Here is a 21,454-nt window from a genome sequence, read left to right on the forward strand (position 1 = left end):
GTTTTTGGCATGCTACCATGTGCTATCATGGAATTAGTGAGAATTACAACTGCGTAAAATCACAAAGTATACAAAAACATGTCAAAACTGTAGATTATTCAGTCTTTTGGAACAACTCCAAATGCCTGTCTCTCTTTTGGGGTTTGATGGAGCTTGGTTTCATATGTAGCTTAAACTAAGACAGACCATGCTACACAATGAAATGCCAAATAAGACCTGAAATGCTCTTGTATTTTGTTAAAATAATAAAATAAAAGTCCTCTACAGAATGAGCATTTTGTGATATGCTGATTCGTGAAATAGAATTTAAGAGTGCATTTTGTGACATCTCTTTCTACGCTAATTTAGTAATGCTAATTACTAAACTACAAACAAAGGAAATAAAACATAGCTGTTTGGGCATTTTACCACTTTTTATGACAGAAAAAAAGGCAGAAAGGACAGGACCCAGAAATTATTGACTAGATTCAAAACAACCTCTCCTATATGAGCACCAAAACTCAACATGGTTCAAGAATATGGGCTACTGGCTGTGCCATGACTTCTGTTTTAAATCTTAAAAAAGTAAATTAACTACACAAAAAAATATTATACTTTGGACCAACTTAATACTCAAATTATAGGCAAATTTATTAGTTTTCTCAAATGTATTAGTATTCTCAAATTATATTTATGGTTTGGTCCAAACATTAAATTTTAATATTAATCAATACTATTTTTTTTTTACAAAGACAAAAACATATACAGGTCCTTCTCAAAAAATTAGCATATTGTGAAAAAGTTCATTATTTTCCATAATGTAATGATAAAAATTAAACTTTCATATATTTTAGATTCATTGCACACCAACTGAAATATTTCAGGTCTTTTATTGTTTTAATACTGATGATTTTGGCATACAGCTCATGAAAACCCAAAATTCCTAGCATATTTCATCCGACCAATAAAAGAAAAGTGTTTTTAATACAAAAAAAGTCAACCTTCAAATAATTATGTTCAGTTATGCACTCAATACTTGGTCGGGAATCCTTTTGCAGAAATGACTGCTTCAATGCGGCGTGGCATGGAGGCAATCAGCCTGTGGCACTGCTGAGGTGTTATGGAGGCCCAGGATGCTTCGATAGCGGCCTTAAGATCATCCAGAGTGTTGGGTCTTGCGTCTCTCAACTTTCTCTTCACAATATCCCACAGATTCTCTATGCGGTTCAGGTCAGGAGAGTTGGCAGGCCAATTGAGCACAGTAATACCATGGTCAGTAAACCATTTACCAGTGGTTTTGGCACTGTGAGCAGGTGCCAGGTCGTGCTGAAAAAACGAAATCTTCATCTCCATAAAGCTTTTCAGCAGATGGAAGCATGAATTGCTCCAAAATTTCCTGATAGCTAGCTGCATTGACCCTGCCCTTCATAAAACACAGTGCTTTGGACCACTGAGCAACAGTCCAGTGCTGCTTCTCTGTAGCCCAGGTCAGGCGCTTCTGCCGCTGTTTCTGGTTCAAAAGCACACGCCTGTGCACGGTGGCTCTGGATGTTTCTACTCCAGACTCAGTCCACTGCTTCCGCAGGTCCCCCAAGGTCTGGAATCGGTCCTTCTCCACAATCTTCCTCAGGGTCCCGGTCACCTCTTCTCGTTGTGCAGCGTTTTTTGCCACATTTTTTCCTTCCCACAGACTTCCCACTGAGGTGCCTTGATACAGCACTCTGGGAACAGCCTATTCGTTCAGAAATTTCTTTCTGTGTCTTACCCTCTCGCTTGAGGGTGTCAATGATGGCCTTCTGGACAGCAGTCAGGTCGGCAGTCTTACCCATGATTGCGTGATGCATGATTTTGAGTAATGAACCAGGCTGGGAGTTTTTAAAAGCCTCAGGAATCTTTTGCAGGTGTTTAGAGTTAATTAGTTGATTCAGATGATTAGGTTAATAGCTCGTTTAGAGAACCTTTTCATGATATGCTAATTTTTTTAGATTTTTTGAGCTGTATGCCAAAATCATCAGTATTAAAACAATAAAAGACCTGAAATATTTCAGTTGGTGTGCAATGAATCTAAAATATATGAAAGTTTAATTTTTATCATTACATTATGGAAAATAATGAACTTTTTCACAATATGCTAATTTTTTGAGAAGGACCTGTATGTGACCCTGGAACACAAAAGCAGTCATAAGGGTCCATTTTTTTAAATTGAGATTTATACATCATCTGAAAGATGAATAAATGAATGAAATGTAAGCCCAACCTTACCTTATGTTTCGCTTTAAATTATTATTAATTTATTTTTTTGTTTGTTTATAGCTAAGCCTATATTATTATATACTGCAATTATATTTATCCATTAGAATTATATATTTTTAATTCTTGTTCTGTTCTGATAAATTTGTTCAATTTAAAGGATTTGTTGTAAAGTGAAGGTAACTAAAAATATCCTGTTGTTACATTATAACATTATTAGGCCTGCCGTTATTATTTCTGAATGTAATAAAATGCAACTTATACATGACTTATATATTTTTTCCTCTCACAAACTTTATTTTTTTGCAAACGAAAATAGGCGATTAATCGGTATTTTGCTACTGTGGGTTAACAAATATACATTATATACTTAGGAACAGAGTCTGGGCCTAATCTAGGCTATGTTGTTAACTATTAACATGTTTCTTGTATGTTTATATCCAGTTTTTATTTACTTATTTTTTTTTCTTCATTGCATCTGAAAATGACTTTGTGCATGCACATTCACTTCGTGCGCTCTGCGCTGAACCTGCCTCCCGCGTTGCTTAGCTGTGGACGATTTCAAAATGTTTGATATTAAGGTAGCTGTCCCATTTTATACAGGAATTGTTCATTTAAAAAAAAAAATCTAATTATATTGTTAGTTTTATGCTAACATGCAATCAAGGTCTTCGGATACTATACAAGATAGCTACAAGTTAATTTAGGCTATTTAACATGCACTGTGACATTTTACCATTTTAACGTATAAACTCCTTGAGATTTTAAAGTCAGTTTAATAGTATTGAGATTCAAGTTGAATCTACTATAAAAAAGGTTTTAATTGCTTAAATTATTTCTATGAATTAATAATATGTTATAATGTTTATTCTTGTAGAAAATAAGTGTTTATTATTTAAGAAAATGAGGGAAAGAATAGGGGACAATCCAAATATTTGTAATGTACAATAATATAGGCCTATATCTGCCTGCAGTTAAAAAGTTATCATATTTGTTTTGCTTCACCCACTTATGTAGGCTACAATTATTCTAAAAAAAAATAATAATAATAAATAAATAAATAATGTCATTAAAAAAATAAGTAAATTTTACCATGATAGAATTGGGTTAGTAATTTAGGAGGTGAAAATACTGTGAAATTACAAATGGCATGGGCACTAAAATATTATTTCAACCATGTGTTTATTCAGCTTGTGAATAAACAAAATGCATACTTTTTAATGAAAGAACACTTAGAGAGTGTAGGTTGCTTCTGGTGTTTGGCTTTGTACTTCAATATAATGAGGTCCAAGTTTAAGAATAGCCTACACTAGTTTTTTTTTTCTCTATTTAACAGCATGAACTTACAATGAAATACGTCTTCCTTCAGGTAGACTGAATGTTTTCCTGCCTTGCTAAATGTTGGGCTCATGATCAATAAGTTGTATTCGCCTCAAACTGATTTTGTAAAATCACAACTTGCGGAGGGTGAAGGGTGGAGTTAGCGCGAGTCGTGCACGCTGTGAAGCGGGAGCAGATGACGGAGGATTCCGCTTGGTCTTAAACATCCTCAAATGCCTACGATCACAAATAACAATGATTTCGTAAAAATAATGATTCATTATCAATTGATAATTTGTTATTATTATGGTCTTGTGAAAATAATAATATGGGTTGCGAGAAAATAATGAATAAAAAGAGTAGGGCTGCTGTGAGTGCAGACAACATTTCAACCCAGTAACATGACAAAACACTGTTCCTGGCAGCTAAAAAACAGACCGAATTCAGTTCAGCTGGAGGGGGGTGGTTTTTTGGGGGGTAGTTCTGTCTAGATTGTGGGGGTTGAAAAATAAAGGTGTTAATCTCTTGCTCTTTCATATGGACAGAGCAGGTTTGCAAAGTAGGACAAATTCCTCGTCATTTTGGTTGTAGGACAACTTTGAAGAAAGGTTTTGATCCACTTCAAATGTTGACTACTGTATAGCGCAACATAGTTTATTAGTTATTATAACTTAATTTCAGAGGAAGTTGCCTTAACTCAAAAAAAAATGATGCAAACTGTTGCATTAATTTTATTTCATTTCGTCTAAACAATATTTTTTAGAGTGTGAAATATAAATCTCACAGAATGTAGCTTATTCATTACCAATATATTGAACCATCTCTTTATGTTTTTTCTAAATCCCAAACAGAGTCCAGACATCAGTAAAGTATCCGTCTATGAACATGTTTTATAGGTTATTTTAGATTTGGGAAATACACGTGTGTTACAGACGTGACAAAAAACACAAGAGTTTTTGGAGACATTATATTTTGTTTGTTTTTGTTGTGTTTACAATGCACAAACCAGAAGCAACTGTATCTGCAGAGAAGGGTTGGCCATTCTCAAAACATAAAATATCAATTTTATTTCAATTGTCGTTTTTGTGTTTCAGAGGAAAAATCAGTGTTAAGGTATCTCTCCATTACGGAGCGTTTTGAAAGCAGAATTTACAGGTGCTGGTCATATAATTAGAATATCATCAAAAAGTTGATTTATTTCACTAATCCCATTCAAAAAGTGAAACTTGTATATTATATTCATTCATTACAAACAGACTGATATATTTCAAATGTTTATTTCTTTTCATTTTGATTATTATAACTGACAACTAAGGAAAATCCCAAATTCAGTATCTCAAAAATTTAGAATATTGTGAAAAGGTTCAATATTGAAGAAACCTGGTGCCACACTCTAATCAACTAATTAACTCAAAACACCTGCAAAGGCCTTTAAATGGTCTCTCAGTCTAGTTCTGTAGGCTACACACTTGACCTGCAAAGGCCTTTAAATGGTCTCTCAGTCTAGTTCTGTAGACTGCTGACTTGACAGTTGTCCAAAAGACGACCACTGACACCTTGCACAAGGACGGCAAGACACAAAAGGTCATTGCACAAGAGGTTGGCTGTTCACAGAGCTCTGTGTCCAAGCACATTAGTAGAGAGGCAAATGGAAGAAAAAGATGTGGTAGAAAAATGTGTACAAGCAATAGGGATAACTGCACCCTGGAGAGGTTTGTGAAACAAAACCCATTCAAACTCGCCTGACCTTAACCCCATAGAAAATCCATGGGGTATTGTGAAGAGGAAGATGTGATATGCCAGACCCAAGAATCCAGAAGAGCTGAACGCCACTATCAGAGCAACCTGGGCTCTCAAAAACACCTGAGCAGTGCCACAGACTGATCGAGTAGTAATTCAGGCAAAAGGAGCCCCAACTAAGTATTGAGTGCTGTACATGCTCATACTTTTCATGTTCATACTTTTCAGTTGGCCAAGATTTCTAAAAATCCTTTCTTTGTATTGGTCTTAAGTAATATTCTAATTTTCTGAGATACTGAATTTGGGATTTTCCTTAGTTGTCAGTTATAATCATCAAATTAAAAGAAATAAACATTTTGAAATATATCAGTCTGTGTGTAATGAATGAATATAATATACAAGTTTCACTTTTTGAATGGAATTAGTGAAATAAACTTTTTGATGATATTCTAATTATATGACCAGCACCTGTATACAAACGCATATAAAATGCTTTAAAAACTTTAACAGAGATGTCTAGAGGGTATTTAATAGGTCTGCCCCCACGTAAGACTTTTTAGTTACTACTGTAGTCGTTCATTCGTCATTATTCAACTAATCGCAGGTTTATATAAAATTTACATCTATAATCCAGCCTTAATATATTCCATGCTCAAGCCCATGCATTAAGTTTGCCACAAAGCACAGACAGAAGTAACCTAATAATTGTGAAAAGGAGACATTTTTATTATTTATTAATAAACAAATGTTTTCTTGTTGGCTGCAAGATGAAATTCACAGTGCTGAGTCTCTCCACATGGACGTGCCTTTAAAGAGAAATGCAACCCTCACAGATTACATAATGCTTAGTTTTGAATTGGTTCACTTAAAAGTAGACATTTCAAGCTTTCTGTAGATATATTTCTCATGTATGTGAGACACCCGAATTTTAAGTTAATTCATTATCAGGAAAAAATTAGTGATCGAGAGGGCACGTCCCTGTCATGCATGCGCATTAATAATTTTTGCACAAACACTTGAATAGGAATAATAATGCACATTTTGCATGTGCATTACAAAGTAAATCATTTTTACAATTATCCAAAATAATAAGATAAATATATGTAGACAAATAAGAATAAATGCTGCATGTTGCACTCAGCGTTGCACTCAGCATCACACGTGCCGCGCAAATCTTGCACTCTTGCAATTTTTTTTTTTTAACTTTACTTAAATTATATGAAAGCAAGTAAAGAAGGCTCCCTTTAATATCACCGAAGTTGTCAATTAATGAAGCTCTTTTTTACATTGTGCGCATTTTGTTGATTATAATAGAGAACTTGAGTTTAAACGTGAGGACGTTTTATTAATCCGTCCATTCAGAGTTTCAGTGATTTAGCTAAATTGTGCAGGTTTAATTTATCCGTTTCTTGTTTTAATTAGGCCTAAATAATGGGAGCGAAATTACACAGTGCCTCACGTTTTACTAAAGTAAAAAGGAAATAATTTATAAAACACGCAACAATCTCTTAATCAGTATACAGACAAATATCTTTTTCCCAAAAAGTTATCTGTCAAAATAAAGGACAGGTAACGAATAACAAAGTAGTGCGTGACAAAAATGCATGTTGTTTTATTAAAGGAATTTTAAAATATAAATTAAAATATAGGCCTAATATGGGAGAATATTGACATTTTGCATATAAAAATAATTTTTTAAAATTTCAATTTCAATTTAATTTAAATTTTAAATTTAAATTTTAAATTTAAATCCATGTAGCTAGCTCACTAAAATAGGCTACCGATGCTCTGATGCAAAGTAAACCACCATTTCTTTACAATAATATAACACATAATACATATTATATAAAAAATACTGCACACCTATTAAATGTGTCAAATCTAAAATATGGTTTAATACCGTGTAGCTTAGAGAAAATTTAAGCACAGGCGCTTGACATTTATACTGCTTGAATTCGTTCTAAGAAACGCACATAACTTCATAAGTACAAAACTTTCATCTGTGAATATTAAATATTTTAACTACAGTGTTTTTCTTTCATTTTTCCCGCACTGCAGCCGTCAAATGTAACACATTGGTGAGGCAAGACGGCTATTTGCGAAAATGTGCTTTGATGCGCTTGTTTGATAACCTGTGGTTAAAGCGCCACTCAGCGGTCAAAAGCTGCAAATGCACTTTGCAGACTCGGCGGTGGCGCCACTCGTGGAGGCAGAAAGCACATTTTGGTTGGCCACCTACTGTATGGTAGGAAATTTACAAAATATCTTTATGGAACATGATTTAGATTTTTGGCATAAAAGAAAAAATTATAATTTTGACCCATACAATGTATTGTTGGCTATTGCTACAAATATACCTGTGCTACTTATGACTGGTTTTGTGCTCCAGTGTCACATATACAAAGTAAAAAGACTATTAACTATAAAGATAATTTACTATAAATATTATTTACTATTTACTATATACTTAATTAATGAGTGTCCTCTGAATAAAAAGGTTAAAACAGGTCTAGTCATTCATTTAATTTGTTATGAAGCAAAAGCTTAATGTTTTTAATAAAATGTGCTTGCTTCAGGCTAAAATACAAGTCCTCTATCCATAATATTGGTTTCTCCAGTGAAAAAGTAATCTTGTCTGAATCTTAAGAGAAATACAGTATGCACAGATCAAATAAAATGATGGCAGCTTTTGATGTGAAAGGGACACAGGAGATGGAATTTTTCACTGGATTATGCATTATTATACATTACTGGTATTTTAGCCAGAAGCAACTGTTTAAGTTAAAAAACCTTAAGGATGTACAGTATGTGTTTCTCACAAATGCAGTTTATCACTTAACAAGATGTAAATTGATGGACTGGAGTCATGTGGATTATTGTAATGTTTTTATCAGCTGTTTGAGCTCTCATTCTGACAGCATGGTTTAAACAGGTTTAAACCAGAAACCATGTGGCATGGTGTATGATTAATACTCACTGTGGTACAGCGGAGAACGCACTGCCTCCGTTTTTGAGTCACCTTGATCCCTGAGGAAATACACCAATGAATCAAGAACAAGGAATCCAAAGGATAAATCACACACCTATGACTACTTAATTTCTCCTACCTGAGGTGCTGTGCATCTTGACTGAGTCTGAGCTCTTTGCCTGTGAAGTTTTCAACACCTGGAGAGTCAGGATTGGTGGAACCACTGCTCAACCTATCACTGCTCTCGTATCCTGATTCTGTCCTCTGAATCATCCAGTTATCACTCCGCTGTGCTACATTTGCTCCATCTTTAGGCCTTGTCACCATCATCTGACGTTGAGACTCCTGGGAGCTTTGACTTTCAGTCTCCAAACGTGAGTCATCTTCATAAATAGTCATCAGACCTTTTTGTTTTTCCTTCATCAGTCCTCTCTCATGGCCAAAGCGACGGACACATCGAGGGCTCCCACGCTGCTGCTGCTGCTGCTGCTGACGCCGCTCTAGTTCACTCAGCACGCTGTCTACATTCAGAACCTCTCGCACTGGTCTCCATGACGGCTTGGACTTGTTACGCTCTGGGAGACTTGTAGACCCACGATGGCAGAGGGATGATGAATCAATGTGACGAGTAGAGCCAGTGGCCAGTCCCTGGTTTGAGCGGGTGGACTCGTGGGGTGATACACGAGGATGTACTGAAGAATGCTCAGGTCGAGAGACTCGTGAGGGAAGAGTTCTCTGTCTCTGGTCAGAATAAAACCTTGGGCCATTCTCAGGGGAAGAAGATGATAGAGGATATGTCATATCTAAAAAAAAATAATAATACAAATATTATTTAATTAGTAAGTAATTAAAATTATATACACAAAAATACAATGGCCCAAAATGTATTTGGAAAACTAAGCCAAAATGAAGGACAAAAAAGGGGTTATAGAGAAGTCAGTTATTTTGAATTTTCTCTGCAAGTTTTGTGCAGTTTTTGCCATTTTCAGGCGTTGTATTTAAACTAACTCCTCCTAGAGATTTAAATAGATCAACACCAAATTTAGTCAGTGTAATCTAAAGGCCTTTGTGACATTAAATTGCAAAGATCTTTAGTTTTTGTTGAAGGGCGTGTCCATGGCGGTCTGACAAACTTCAATGTTTTTGCCATGAAATAGGAAGTTATTATAATTCAGGCATACAATGTCTGATTTGCCCCAAACTTCACATGTTTGATAAGAGTCCTGTTCTGAACACATCAAAAGGCCAATATTTTTTTATAATCATAGCACCACCTGCTGGCAACAGGAAGTGGCATGTCTTATGCTCTAACAAACTCCTCCTAGAGATTTAATGACATCAGCGTTATATTTGGTCAGTCTAATCTAAAGGCTTTTGCAATGTTAAATTGTTAAGATCTTGAGTTTTCATTAAAGGGTGGACATGCCCTTTGATGTTTTGCCATGGAAAAGGAAGTTGTTGTAACCCCAAACTTCACACGTTCGATAAGAATCCTGGCCTGAACACATCTACATGAAAGTGAAAGTGACGTGACATACAGCCAAGTATGGTGACCCATACTCAGAATTCGTGCTCTGCATTTAACCCATCCAAAGTGCACACACACAGCAGTGCAACACACACACCCGGAGCAGTGGGCAGCCATTTATGCTGCGGCACCCGGGGAGCAGTTGGGGGTTCGGTGCCTTGCTCAAGGGCACCTCAGTCGTGGTATTACCGGCCCAAGACTCAAACCCACAACCCTAGGGTTAGGAGTCAAACTCTCTAACCACTAGGCCACGACTTCCCCCACAATGTTGGATATGTCTCAAACATATCATGTTGAATCTGCACCAAACTTCATATGTTTGATAAAAGTGCTGGTTTGAAAACATCTTCATGCCAATATTCAGTTATAGTCATAGCGCCACCATCTGGCAGCAGGTAGTTTGGCACATATAAATGACTGACATATTCCTTCTATATTTACCACTTTAAATGGATATTGCTCACCGTTCGCTGTTTCCGGTGAGCCCAGGTACAAGGGCTCTTTCAACGCTGCTTGCAGCTTTAATTATCAAATTGAACCTTACTGTAAAGTGTTGCCAAATAAAAATAAAAAACAACTATGTGAAACCTTGTAGCATCTGGACCAATCAATTTTTTGTTGTATTTAACAAATACTCCATAATACCCCTCAATCAACAAGCCAACTATGAGGGTCTATGGACCCTTCCCCAAAATGCGGCTAACGCTTCAAAAAGGCAGAACAGGCCTCTGGTTCCATGGCAACCAATGCTGATAACACTGGTTTTATTGCCCAAAGGAATGCGGGGAGAGCAACTGTCAATTCATTTACCCATAGGAAAGACACACAGTGTAAACACACTATATAAATGGACTCTCATTCACAGACAAATCTGTCTTTGACCTTCCTATCACATATCCTCAGGTCACTGTGTATATTATTACTGTTCTTGTATATTGTCTTTTGTATTGTATACTGTTTTATGCATGCTTATGATAGAACCACTCGTTCACGTAACCTTACCTTTACCATGTTTGATCTAATTGAGAGGTGTATATTATATGTTTACACTTATGCAAAATATTAGTGTTCTAAAAATCTTTAGTAGTCTTTGCATCAACATCCAATCCAGTTACATATGCAAATTACCATGTGCAGAGACAGAGAGTCGTAAACTTTCCCTCTAGAAGTGCAAGTCACCATTGGATCTTTGACCTCCGAGAGGTGTGACCTCTGCAGAACTTTAAGGGGTCATATGATGCTGCTGAAAAGAACATTATTTTGTGTATTTGGTGTAAAGAAATGTGATTATGTGGTTTAAGGTTCAAAAAACACATTATCTTACACATACTGTACATTATTGTTTCTCCTCTATGCCCCGCCTTCTGAAACGCATCGATTTTTACAAAGCTCATCGGTCTAAAAAGCGAGGTGTGCTCTGATTGGCCAGCTATCCAGTGCTTTGTGATTGGCCAAATACCTCATGTGTGTGACGGAAATGTTACATCCCTTAACATATTGTGATGCCCTGTCTGGCCGGAGCGACAAGACATAAACATAAAACCCATTATAAAAGTGATATAAACATGATTTCTAGTCGTGTCCTCTTTTGGAAGGCCAAAGAAAGTAGTTTTGAGGAGGCGGGCTTGAGTGAGCAGAGGCAGGCGGGCTTGAGAATGGCGCGGCCGGCGGATTCTACGAAGGAGCAGCCGGGGGTTGCCACAACCACATGTGACAACCCCGGGCTGGACTCTGCTTCATCCACGGTGAAAGCCGATCTGGCGATCCACAGTGCAAAGTCGATGTATTTCCTTAGCAACCAGCATGGATCAGCTCTAAGCTTGACGAAGCGGATATTGTCCTTGTTTGGAAGGCCAAACAAAGTAGTTTCGCTTTCACAGTGAAAGACACAGCGTCTTTACGACATGGCGGCGGCGGTTTACTTTATTTCTTTACCTGAAAACTGTTAAACCTACCTAAAAAGCACTGTTTATTTAATATCTATCTTTGTTCTGTTGTATTTATGTAGGCCTGCTGAATGTTATAAATGGATCCAATACATGTTCATTAGAAATTATTTGATGATGCAGCAATAAAACTGCTAGTATAATTTAATGCAGGTGTTTTTGAACTTTGCTGATTTAAAACATGATCAAAATACTATCTATTTTAATGTCAAAATTTAAAATAAGAGAGGAAGTGACACATATCGGTATCGGAATTGGCCAATAAGTGTTTGTTAAAATCAGTATTGGTATCGGCCCCAAAAAATCCTATCGGTGCATCCCTACAAAATATGCTTCTATTCACACACGCACATAAACATTTTCAAATGTACAAGTGCAACTGCAAAAAGGACCCTAAGCATCCACATTACATTCAATGAACAGTCTAACACCAAAATGAATGGTAAAACTAGCATAACATTTTGTCCTTGCTTTGAATCATGTCCAATCACTTTGCTTCCTTAGAAGCCAACCAGTTTTTTCACCCCTGGTTGGTGGAAAAAGATCATGAAGAGGATGATCATTCTGGGCCATCTCTTGTATTAACTTGAAGGTGGCTTGCTCTCTCCATCCTTGTAAATCAGGTAGATGTATTGATGTGTGGGTAAATGTCTCAATGATTTGTTGTGCTCTCTTTTGCATGCTTTCCAGCAAAGCTGCTTGTTTCCTATTGTAATTAATTATAATTCATTATAATTATTAATATACATTTAGCTTTTGAGCTAATTTGCTACAACCTACAGTTCAGTTCCTTATTTTAATAAAGTCTGTTTGCTTTAATCTTCATCTTCATGCTCCTGCACACACCACATTTAGCCAAAGCGTGTCAATAAGTTTATGCTGATTTTAACATGAATTTTAAGCCTCTTTGAACAGCATATGCTTTCGGCAGGCTGTTTAATAGGACAGATGGTTTGCTGTTATTTTGGAGGTTAGCCAGTACTCAAACTTTTTTACTGTGAGTAAATTGCCTTTAGAAGCTCTGTCTGTCAGAGCAAGCACCCCCAACTGAAAACAGAAAAGCTGAATCATGATCAGCACACTGCTTCTATGTTTTCAAACTCCCAGAATTATATCTGTAAGCTTCAGTTCTCAACTAAATAAACAGTGGCTGTATATGCTGTATATAAGCTAAAGTAAAATCAGCGTTTTGTGACGAAAGAGATTCACCACATCGAATTATGATGAAAGAGATTCACCAACAAAGTTCTTGAATGCAATGATTCATCATTCATTATTTGTAATTACAATACATTCATAAATTTCAAATGTTTCATGCATTTACTTATTTAATAGTTAATTGGGATTTCTGTGTAGTCAATAGTGGATAATATTTGCTTTAAAAAATGTAGCAATATAAAAATCTGATATAATTCAAATGTCTGAATTGATTATCACCATCAACATATATATCTGAAATCTTAAAAATATTTTTATACTGTTTCAAATATGAAAGTTCATTTCAGACATGAAGTAGTAAAAATACACAGGACTACACAGTAACACAGTACCAAACTAAAAGTCTAAAATCGGCTTATGCTAAAAAGGCTCTAGTGCTCATGAAAAGGTTTAGCAGTTCTGTTTTGGCCTGTGGATGATGTCTCATGATTGATGCATATTACCAGTGGAAACCGTATTACATGTGTGACACACAAATCTCCATGAATTACAAAATGCAAAAACTGCAAGGCAAAATGAATGATTGAAGCATGGCCTATACTAACACTATAATAAGATTAAAGTCTAAATATTTTACAAGTACATTAGTAAAAAGGTACAATTATTGTATGACACATATTCTGTATGAATCATCACTGGAACTGTTATTTTGTTGAATTTATTTCATAGAAGAATAAAACAGACACTACAAAGGCTACTGTGCACAAGATTCATTTTAGAATTAATAACTCAAATATTTCATCTAAATATGTATCTTTTATTAACATACCTTTGTGTTGGAGAGAGTCTGATCTTCGGTAGCTTCTTTCACTCTCTCTTCTCTGTCCTCCTCCTCGGTGAGAAAAATCTCTGGAAGACTGTCGGAACCTGCTGGGACTTTCTGGAAGCACTTTAACTGGAACATTGAAAAGGGAGAAATTTGAGGCTTTCATCATATCAGTATGTTTCTAATGAAATTTCTCCAAACATTGTTTGTTTCTTTAGGTAACCATTTCATGCAAGCATAAAATATTGTGTGGACATAAACAACTAACTGTTCCTGTGTCTCAGTGGTAGAGCATTGTGTTAGCAGTGCAAAAGGTTGTGGGTTCAATTCTCAGAGAACACATGTTAGGTAAAAAGTGTTAGCCTAAATGCACTGTAAGTTGCTTTGGATAAAAGCGTTTGCTAAATGCATAGATGTAAATGTAAACTAATCATGATGACTTACACCGATTGGCTGAAGACTGCATTGTTTTGTGGGATCCCTGATTTGTTCGTTGGGAACCAGCACTCATATCTCTCACACTGTCCAGTTTCTTAGAGCCTGACAGCTGAGTATCTGCCAAATAGAATGAGAGACAGAGAATTGAAATGCATTGAATTAGACTTTATATATTCTAACTTTTAGTCAAAACCTTTTCTTAATGTATATATATATATATATATATATACAGTATATATATATATATATATATATATATATATATATATATATATATATATATATATATATATATATATATCAGGGCATCTCAGAGGCATGGTCTCCTCAAAAAATTGGATGAGAAATTAATCATTACAAATTACAAAAATGAAACAATGCAAATATTACTAATAAATATGACATTAAAAGTATAAAAATCACTCATTTTTATAAAGTATCACTGTCCAACAGCGACACCCACAGGTAGAATACTTGTGGAGGCTTGCCTCCCTTCAGCCCATAGACTTAAAACAGAGACGCGTGCCATGGGTTTAGTGGGGAGTAAAAGAGAATGAATGGGGGAAATCTATGGAAGCAGATTAGTCTCAAATATAATTCACGCAAAAAACACGATTCACACATGCGTAGACAATTTCACATGCATGAAACCTAATTCACGTACACACAAAAAAAAATTCACAAGTGCGTGATTAACACATGCGTAGACAATTTCACATGCATGAAACCTAATTCATGTACACACAAAAAAAAAATACATTTCACAAATGCAAAACACAATTCGTAGATATACAACTGTGCACAAAAACCTTTGAATGTTTAAAATGTACGAGTGTCTGAATGTACAAATCGTCATTTACTACGAATCCACTCGGATTTGTGTGTGTTTGTTTTTGAGACTTTCCTGGCAGAGCTCTCTTCCCACGTGGGTCTGTCGTACTCTTTAGCCAATCAGATGCGAGCTTACCATTCAAACAATTATATCATAAGCCACTGAGAGTGCATTCAAGGAGAGTAGTTTTGCACATGTTCAGATGAAGTCACAATAATGGCAGAAGCTTCCTTTGTTTGAGTCTGCGCGTCAGAAACGGAAGTGCTAAAAATCGCTAAAAATGGGCTTCACTTGTCTCAACTGAGTTCCAATTGGGTCGCTGTGTCCATTTCTTTTACTGTCTTTGGGATTACTGATGTAAAGGCTTAATTTCCGTTCTAATTAATCCATATTGCGCAAAAGGTGCACAGAATTGTGCTCCTTGAATGCACTCTCAGTGGCTTATGATATGATTGGTTGAATGGTAAGCTCGCATCTGATTGGCTAAAGAGTACGACAGACCCACGAGTGGATTCGTAGAAAATGACGATTTGTACATTCAGACACTCGTACATTTTAAACATTCAAAGGTTTTTGTGCACAGTTGTATATCTATGAATTGTGTTTTGCATTTGTGAAATGTATTTTATGAATATATAATTTTTTTTTTGCGCATGTGAATTGCTTTTCTTTTTGTGAATATATATATTTTTTCACGCACGTGAATTTTTTTTGTGTATGTGAATTAGGTTTCATGCATGTGAAATTGTCTACGCATGTGTGAATCGTGTTTTTTGCGTGAATTATATTTGAGACTAATCTGCTTCCGTAGAAATCACGTATGTGTAAATATATATGCTGACAACTATACTTGCATGAGGAACAGGTCAAAGTTTACAAAAAGAGAAGTAAGAACATTCAGTTCAACTTATCCTTTTGAAGAAAGAAAGAAAGAAAGAAAGAAAGAAAGAAAGAAAGAAAGAAAGAAAGAAAGAAAGAAAGAAAGAAAGAAAGAAGTTAAGAAAAGAAAAGAAAGTGGTAAAAAAAAAAATTCTGGTAAAAAAAGTTGAGTTTGAAATGACACAATGAAGTCTGGACTTTTGACTGGTGTAATCTTTCAAGTAACAATAACCTTCATCCAACACATGATGCAAGGGACATAAAATGTGATTATTACCATAATGCACTATAATTTATCTATCATACTGCTGTAGATCGACCTCTTTTAATGTATTTCCAGAGAAAGACTTTTATAAATTGATTCTGTATCTCATCCAGTGCATACTGAGTTAAGTAATCAAATAAGGCAGTGCAATTTGTAACTTAACAAACAGCTTTGAGCAGAAGCCTCCTAAACTACATTACATCTCTGCTGTGTCTGCAAACTTCTGCTGGGAGAGAGAGGACAAACTTGCTTATTATGTGCTTATACAGGGCACGCAGTGAGCCACCCCAGATGTTTGAAGAGGGAAAAAACAAGCACATGGATTACTGCATTCCCCATAGATGAAGAGCAAAGTGGATCTGCCACTGTACACACATAAAAATTTTATAATAAATCAAACAAATAGGGAATAATAATCCAGTTAAACTAAAACCATCAAACCAAAACAATAGAAAATTCATTGGATTTAAATTGACATCAATCATAATATAATCTATCTTGAAGAACTAAAACTTCAAAAAAGGAGAATGACCATTAATACTGTACTTATGTAACTTGACCTGACTGCAAAACAATGCAGAAAAATGAACGCAGACAAAAAAAGGCAGTTTATTTGTAACAATAGATGCATAATATCTTCAATCACAAAACTAATATTAACTAATCAAAACATGAAACATGACCTTGAGAACACAACACACTAATAATACAATGATTACTATAATAATACAATGACAATAAAATGAATAATTTATTTAACTTTTTTGAATTCTTGCTTACTTTTTGTTATGTCATGTTTGGCTTTTTGCCAGTTATTATTTCTAGGGTCGGTGAGGTCAGGAAATGATGAAGAGAAAAGGTGAAATGGGATCAGATCCACCAAAGCTCTACATATAGGAACAAGTGCATTTCTCTGACACTTTTTTACAATTTACAAGGAAAATGTTGACATCAACTGAAAAACTGTTTTGTTGCTCTTAAATAGAACTGTCTAAAAGTCTTTGTTAAATATATTAAGCATACAAAAAAAATAGCACAACAAATTTTAATTTCATTCTTTTCACAACAGACAAAAACATTATTTTCAAAACCTTTCTAAGGTAATGTTGTTGTCAAGCTCATCATTTAAAGCCAGTGAAAACGTACAACTTTGATAAAATCATGGCAGCGTGAGCAGTCTATCACTACCGAGAAAGCATCTGTGTTCTGCTCAGCAGAAGTGTTGACAGCTCAGTCTTAAGTACAGAGCACAGCAGAGACTGCAGGAACACACTGGCTCAGATCCCACATTAAACATCTTTCCAAATGCACCAGAGGAACAAATCCAGGAAACACATTAAGACATTTCACAGTCTACAAAAGACTGAGCAACTACCACGAAAACACACAAAGGTCCAGCAGAGGAGGGAAATTATCGAGTGGACAAATTGCTGCTGCACAACTGCAATAGTAACCCATGTATAACACTGCTCCGTGCTGCATCGCACTGTTGTCAGCTACAGACACAAATAGTATTAAATCAATAAAGCTTACAGGACAAAAGAAAAGAAATACAAGCACTACTTACAGATATTCATGGAAAAATAAGAATGCTTTCCCATTCCAATAGCACTAGGTGAATATGACAGCCTGGGGAGAATATCCATTTAGCACATGAGTCAAGAGTTAATCAAGAATGGAAGAGAGAATGGAGGGAAAATTCAGTAGAGGGGACATGAGAATAACATTGCAATGCAGAGGCCAGAGGGAAAGGATTAGGAGAGACAGAAAGAGAGAGAGAGAGAGATAAAGTGAAAGGCAGCGAGGAGAAAGCGCGCGTGGGTGATAATCCCTGTCCTCGGTAAAGTTCAGAAACCCACACAGAAATCGACTCATCCACCTGGCAAATGCTTGCCGCAAAACTGGGATTTGTGCTCAAGATCACAAATAGAATATAGTAATGAATAAAAGCGCAATTTACATAACTCTCAGGGCCCATTGAAAGTTGGTCTGTACCTAATTTCCATACAAAAGATCATTCATAATAATAATTTAAAAAATATTATGTAGTTTCATATCATCTCTTATACTGTTCTTGTATACAACAGCTTAATGATTTGAGAGAAAAATTTTTCTATTATTCATTTTGGAATAAAACCATTATGATGACATGCTGCTGGGTTCAACAAATTCAAATCTGAAGTAGATTAAATATTTAAAAAGGTTACACCCAAGCCACACAGCTAAAATAACTATGTACTATGTCGACATTTTGGTTTAATTCATACACTGTTAGGCAAGGCAGTTTTACCTGTCCCCTTCCCATTGAGAGGAGAGCTATAACGGGACCACATGGTGGTCTGTCTGGGGGCATCCTCATTGGACACTGCGGTACCATCTGGGTTGGCGTAGAACAAGAGGAGTGGCTGGAAGTGACCCCGGATACATTTAGATGCCACATCTTTCCACTTGGAGCCAATCTAGATACAAGATATTACACACAAAAATATGTCTGTGAACAAGCGTTATCTCAGAGCATATGATGACCTACTTTCAGTAAAAACTTTAAGTTTTTAGAAGGTGCATCTGCAACCATAGTCAAATGCAAAGTGGAAACCAGAGACTCTTAAATCAGTCATATTTAAACATAGATTTAATTATTATTCACACTAGCACTAATAACATCCGGCTTTACTAGTCAGGAAATCCAAAAAGTAATTCTAATGAGGTGAGTGAGATTATGTCAGAGACTGTAATCTGTTATGGCCCTATTCCAAAGGATGGTGAATAGAGATATGTGATCTATGACATCCAAGCAGTGTCCAGAGAATACAGTAAAATAGCATTCAAAGATACTGTAATTGGAATAGTTTGTGATGTAGACATAGTCTGTTGAAGAGAGAATAACTCCATCCTCCATGGAAAGGGGCCGCTTTTAAATTTGGAAAATAATCTTAGTAGTACTGCATGAGTCTGCTAGCTACCTTGAAAGAGCACCTAAATCACATCACATCACATAACTAAGCTCTGCACTTAGCTTACTTTATTCAATCTGCACCTCATTGTTTGCACCTCAGTTTGTCTTATTACTTAAACTAAAAATAGATTTATTAACACATTTGACTCCACTTTTATAGAGACAAAAAGCTAACTAATTTAGTACAGTATTATAAAAATGTATGACAGACACTATAGGCCAGGGGGGCGCCGGCACCTGTCAAGGGGGGCGCGAGCATCAGTTAATTCAGAGACATTCCCTTGAGGATTTATGAATATGAGTTAGCAAATCTTTAGCCATACACTAGAAGGCAATCTGACTCCCACTGCTAGTCGACACAGTTAGCAGAGTTGGCTCGAGTATCAGTCACGCTTATTGACAGTTTAAGATGATTTACGGTTAGCTGTGTCGGAAATCCAACCACGGATAGGCATGTTGTTATCTCAGAAACACGCTCAGCCATCACACTGAATCAGGTAAACTGGTTATACATTTATGTTTCAGTATAATTACGCACGCTATATCAGGGGCGGTTCTAAACCCTTTTTAGGTGGGTTTCAGCTCCCCATCTGTCACCTTAGCCCCCAAAACTATCTTAACAATTAGGCAGGTGCTGCTTCCTTAAGAACATTTTTTATTCTCACGTATTTTAAGTCTTGTCAGTTAAAACACTAAAGTAATTTTAAGCCATTTAAGCCCAAGACATCTCAATGCGGTAACTTACTCACGCGCTGTGATAAAGCGTTTCTATGCGCACGCACACATGTGAAGTGCACAAACAGATAGCCTTCCCAGACAGCATGTGAATATCAATGGTTGTCTTGACAAGTATCCTTATAAGCACAGTCAGTTGTTTTAAGTGAACGTAAACGCATGTCCTAAAAGGTTGAAAACCCCTGGACATTTAGGACATTGTCCCTATTAAACCACTTAGCAATTATTAATTCCTGCATCAATAAATCACAACTGTATCCTTGTGAATGTATTATTTTCATTCCCATATGGTTGCACTTTGATTTACAGTATGTGCACTTGCAGTGTCGTTAACCACTAAGTAACCACTAAGTACTAAGTAATATCAAGTAACTAAAATGAAGTTAACATGGTTTAACATACCTAAATACTAGCATGCTTCTGTGGGGTGGGGGGGGATTATTCAGTATAGCTTGTGCTAACTAAAATCTGGAACTCATTTCCCAGGTCCCTCTATAGTACTATTCAATTGTTACTCATTTCCTGCTGTATCTCAGTTGTATCTCAAGTGTCCTTGAAAAGGAACTATATTAAGTAAATATCTTCTTCTTATACTTTCTGAACTTTGGCTTCTCCTTTAGAAAACAGTCATCCAACTCCAAAAACTCTGACAATAAATGTATATCATTATAAGGCATATTTATATTTGTTGTAACAGTTCATGGTCCTCGATAGAGAAGACCACCTGTCTTGTATGATTCCAGAAGCCAAAGTGCTGGAAGAATCTTTCGGATAATTTTAGATTTTGAGATATTTTTTAATATTACATTATATTCCAAATACCTTATAAAGTGGTACTGTAAATACCAAAGTGAGTGACAGTAAAATTATGAAAGGTCTCCTTGCTTCAAGCTGCAGTTAACTGCAATGATCAAAGACAAAATGGTGGAATCTCATCGATCAACCCTTACGGTGTTCGAACCTACTATCTAAGATACAACACATTTAAGGATATAAATGTCAAATAACCAATTAACTCTTTCAAGCTTACAGATTGTGCACAAATGTGTGTGAGCTGGTTAAATACCTCTTTCACGGTTGCATCATCAAAAAAGATCCATTTGGAAGACTTGCTGTGAAAAGCGAATGCTAGGTAATGTCGACTAGAGTAACAGATCATTCCCACCAGGTGGAGATCTCTCTTCTTGGCATTTTCATCAGTGACTTTATAGAACAGCTGAAGAATAAATAGAGAGAACAGTCAAACTGACATTTAAAACTCATGGCGAGGATAATGAAAGACTGGAAATATTCTGAAGCATTGTTATTCACAATGTGACACATTTAGTCTACTGCAACATATCAGTCCCATCTGCAGACCGTAATCTCTCAAAATCAAAATTAAAAGGTAAACTGCCTCAGGGAGTTCAAGCCGATGTACAGGATGGTTTTGTCAAAGTACTGTATGCCAAGGTTCATGATGTCTCCTCTGGTGCAGTGACCTAGACATTATGTGATATCGGCCTGCAGCACTCATATGACTGCTGAGGAGGAAACTGAGGTCTAACAGAGGGGAGTCTGGCTGACTTTAGCAACACATACTTACAAGCAGCCATGTGGCATTTAAAATTTCACATTTGATATTTATGCATGTA

The 21,454-nt window shown here is 36.0% G+C and overlaps 1 protein-coding gene across 3 annotated transcripts in view; it reads right to left on the bottom strand.

Annotated features, from left to right (window-relative positions):
- usp53b (ubiquitin specific peptidase 53b) overlaps positions 1 to 21,454 on the bottom strand; it is a 45,718-nt gene that overhangs the window by 12,492 nt on the left and 11,772 nt on the right. For all 3 annotated transcript variants that reach the window (XM_042716279.1, XM_042716278.1, XM_042716280.1), the window contains 6 exons: positions 20,887 to 21,036; positions 18,420 to 18,588; positions 14,160 to 14,270; positions 13,719 to 13,844; positions 8,397 to 9,060; positions 8,267 to 8,316 (listed from right to left, as the gene is read on the bottom strand). In XM_042716279.1, coding sequence (XP_042572213.1) covers positions 8,267 to 8,316; positions 8,397 to 9,060; positions 13,719 to 13,844; positions 14,160 to 14,270; positions 18,420 to 18,588; positions 20,887 to 21,036 — 1,270 coding nt within the window. The remainder of the gene's footprint in view (positions 1 to 8,266; positions 8,317 to 8,396; positions 9,061 to 13,718; positions 13,845 to 14,159; positions 14,271 to 18,419; positions 18,589 to 20,886; positions 21,037 to 21,454) is intronic.

Source organism: Cyprinus carpio, chromosome B1 (genome assembly GCF_018340385.1).
Source record: "Cyprinus carpio isolate SPL01 chromosome B1, ASM1834038v1, whole genome shotgun sequence".
Lineage (NCBI taxonomy): Eukaryota > Metazoa > Chordata > Actinopteri > Cypriniformes > Cyprinidae > Cyprinus > Cyprinus carpio.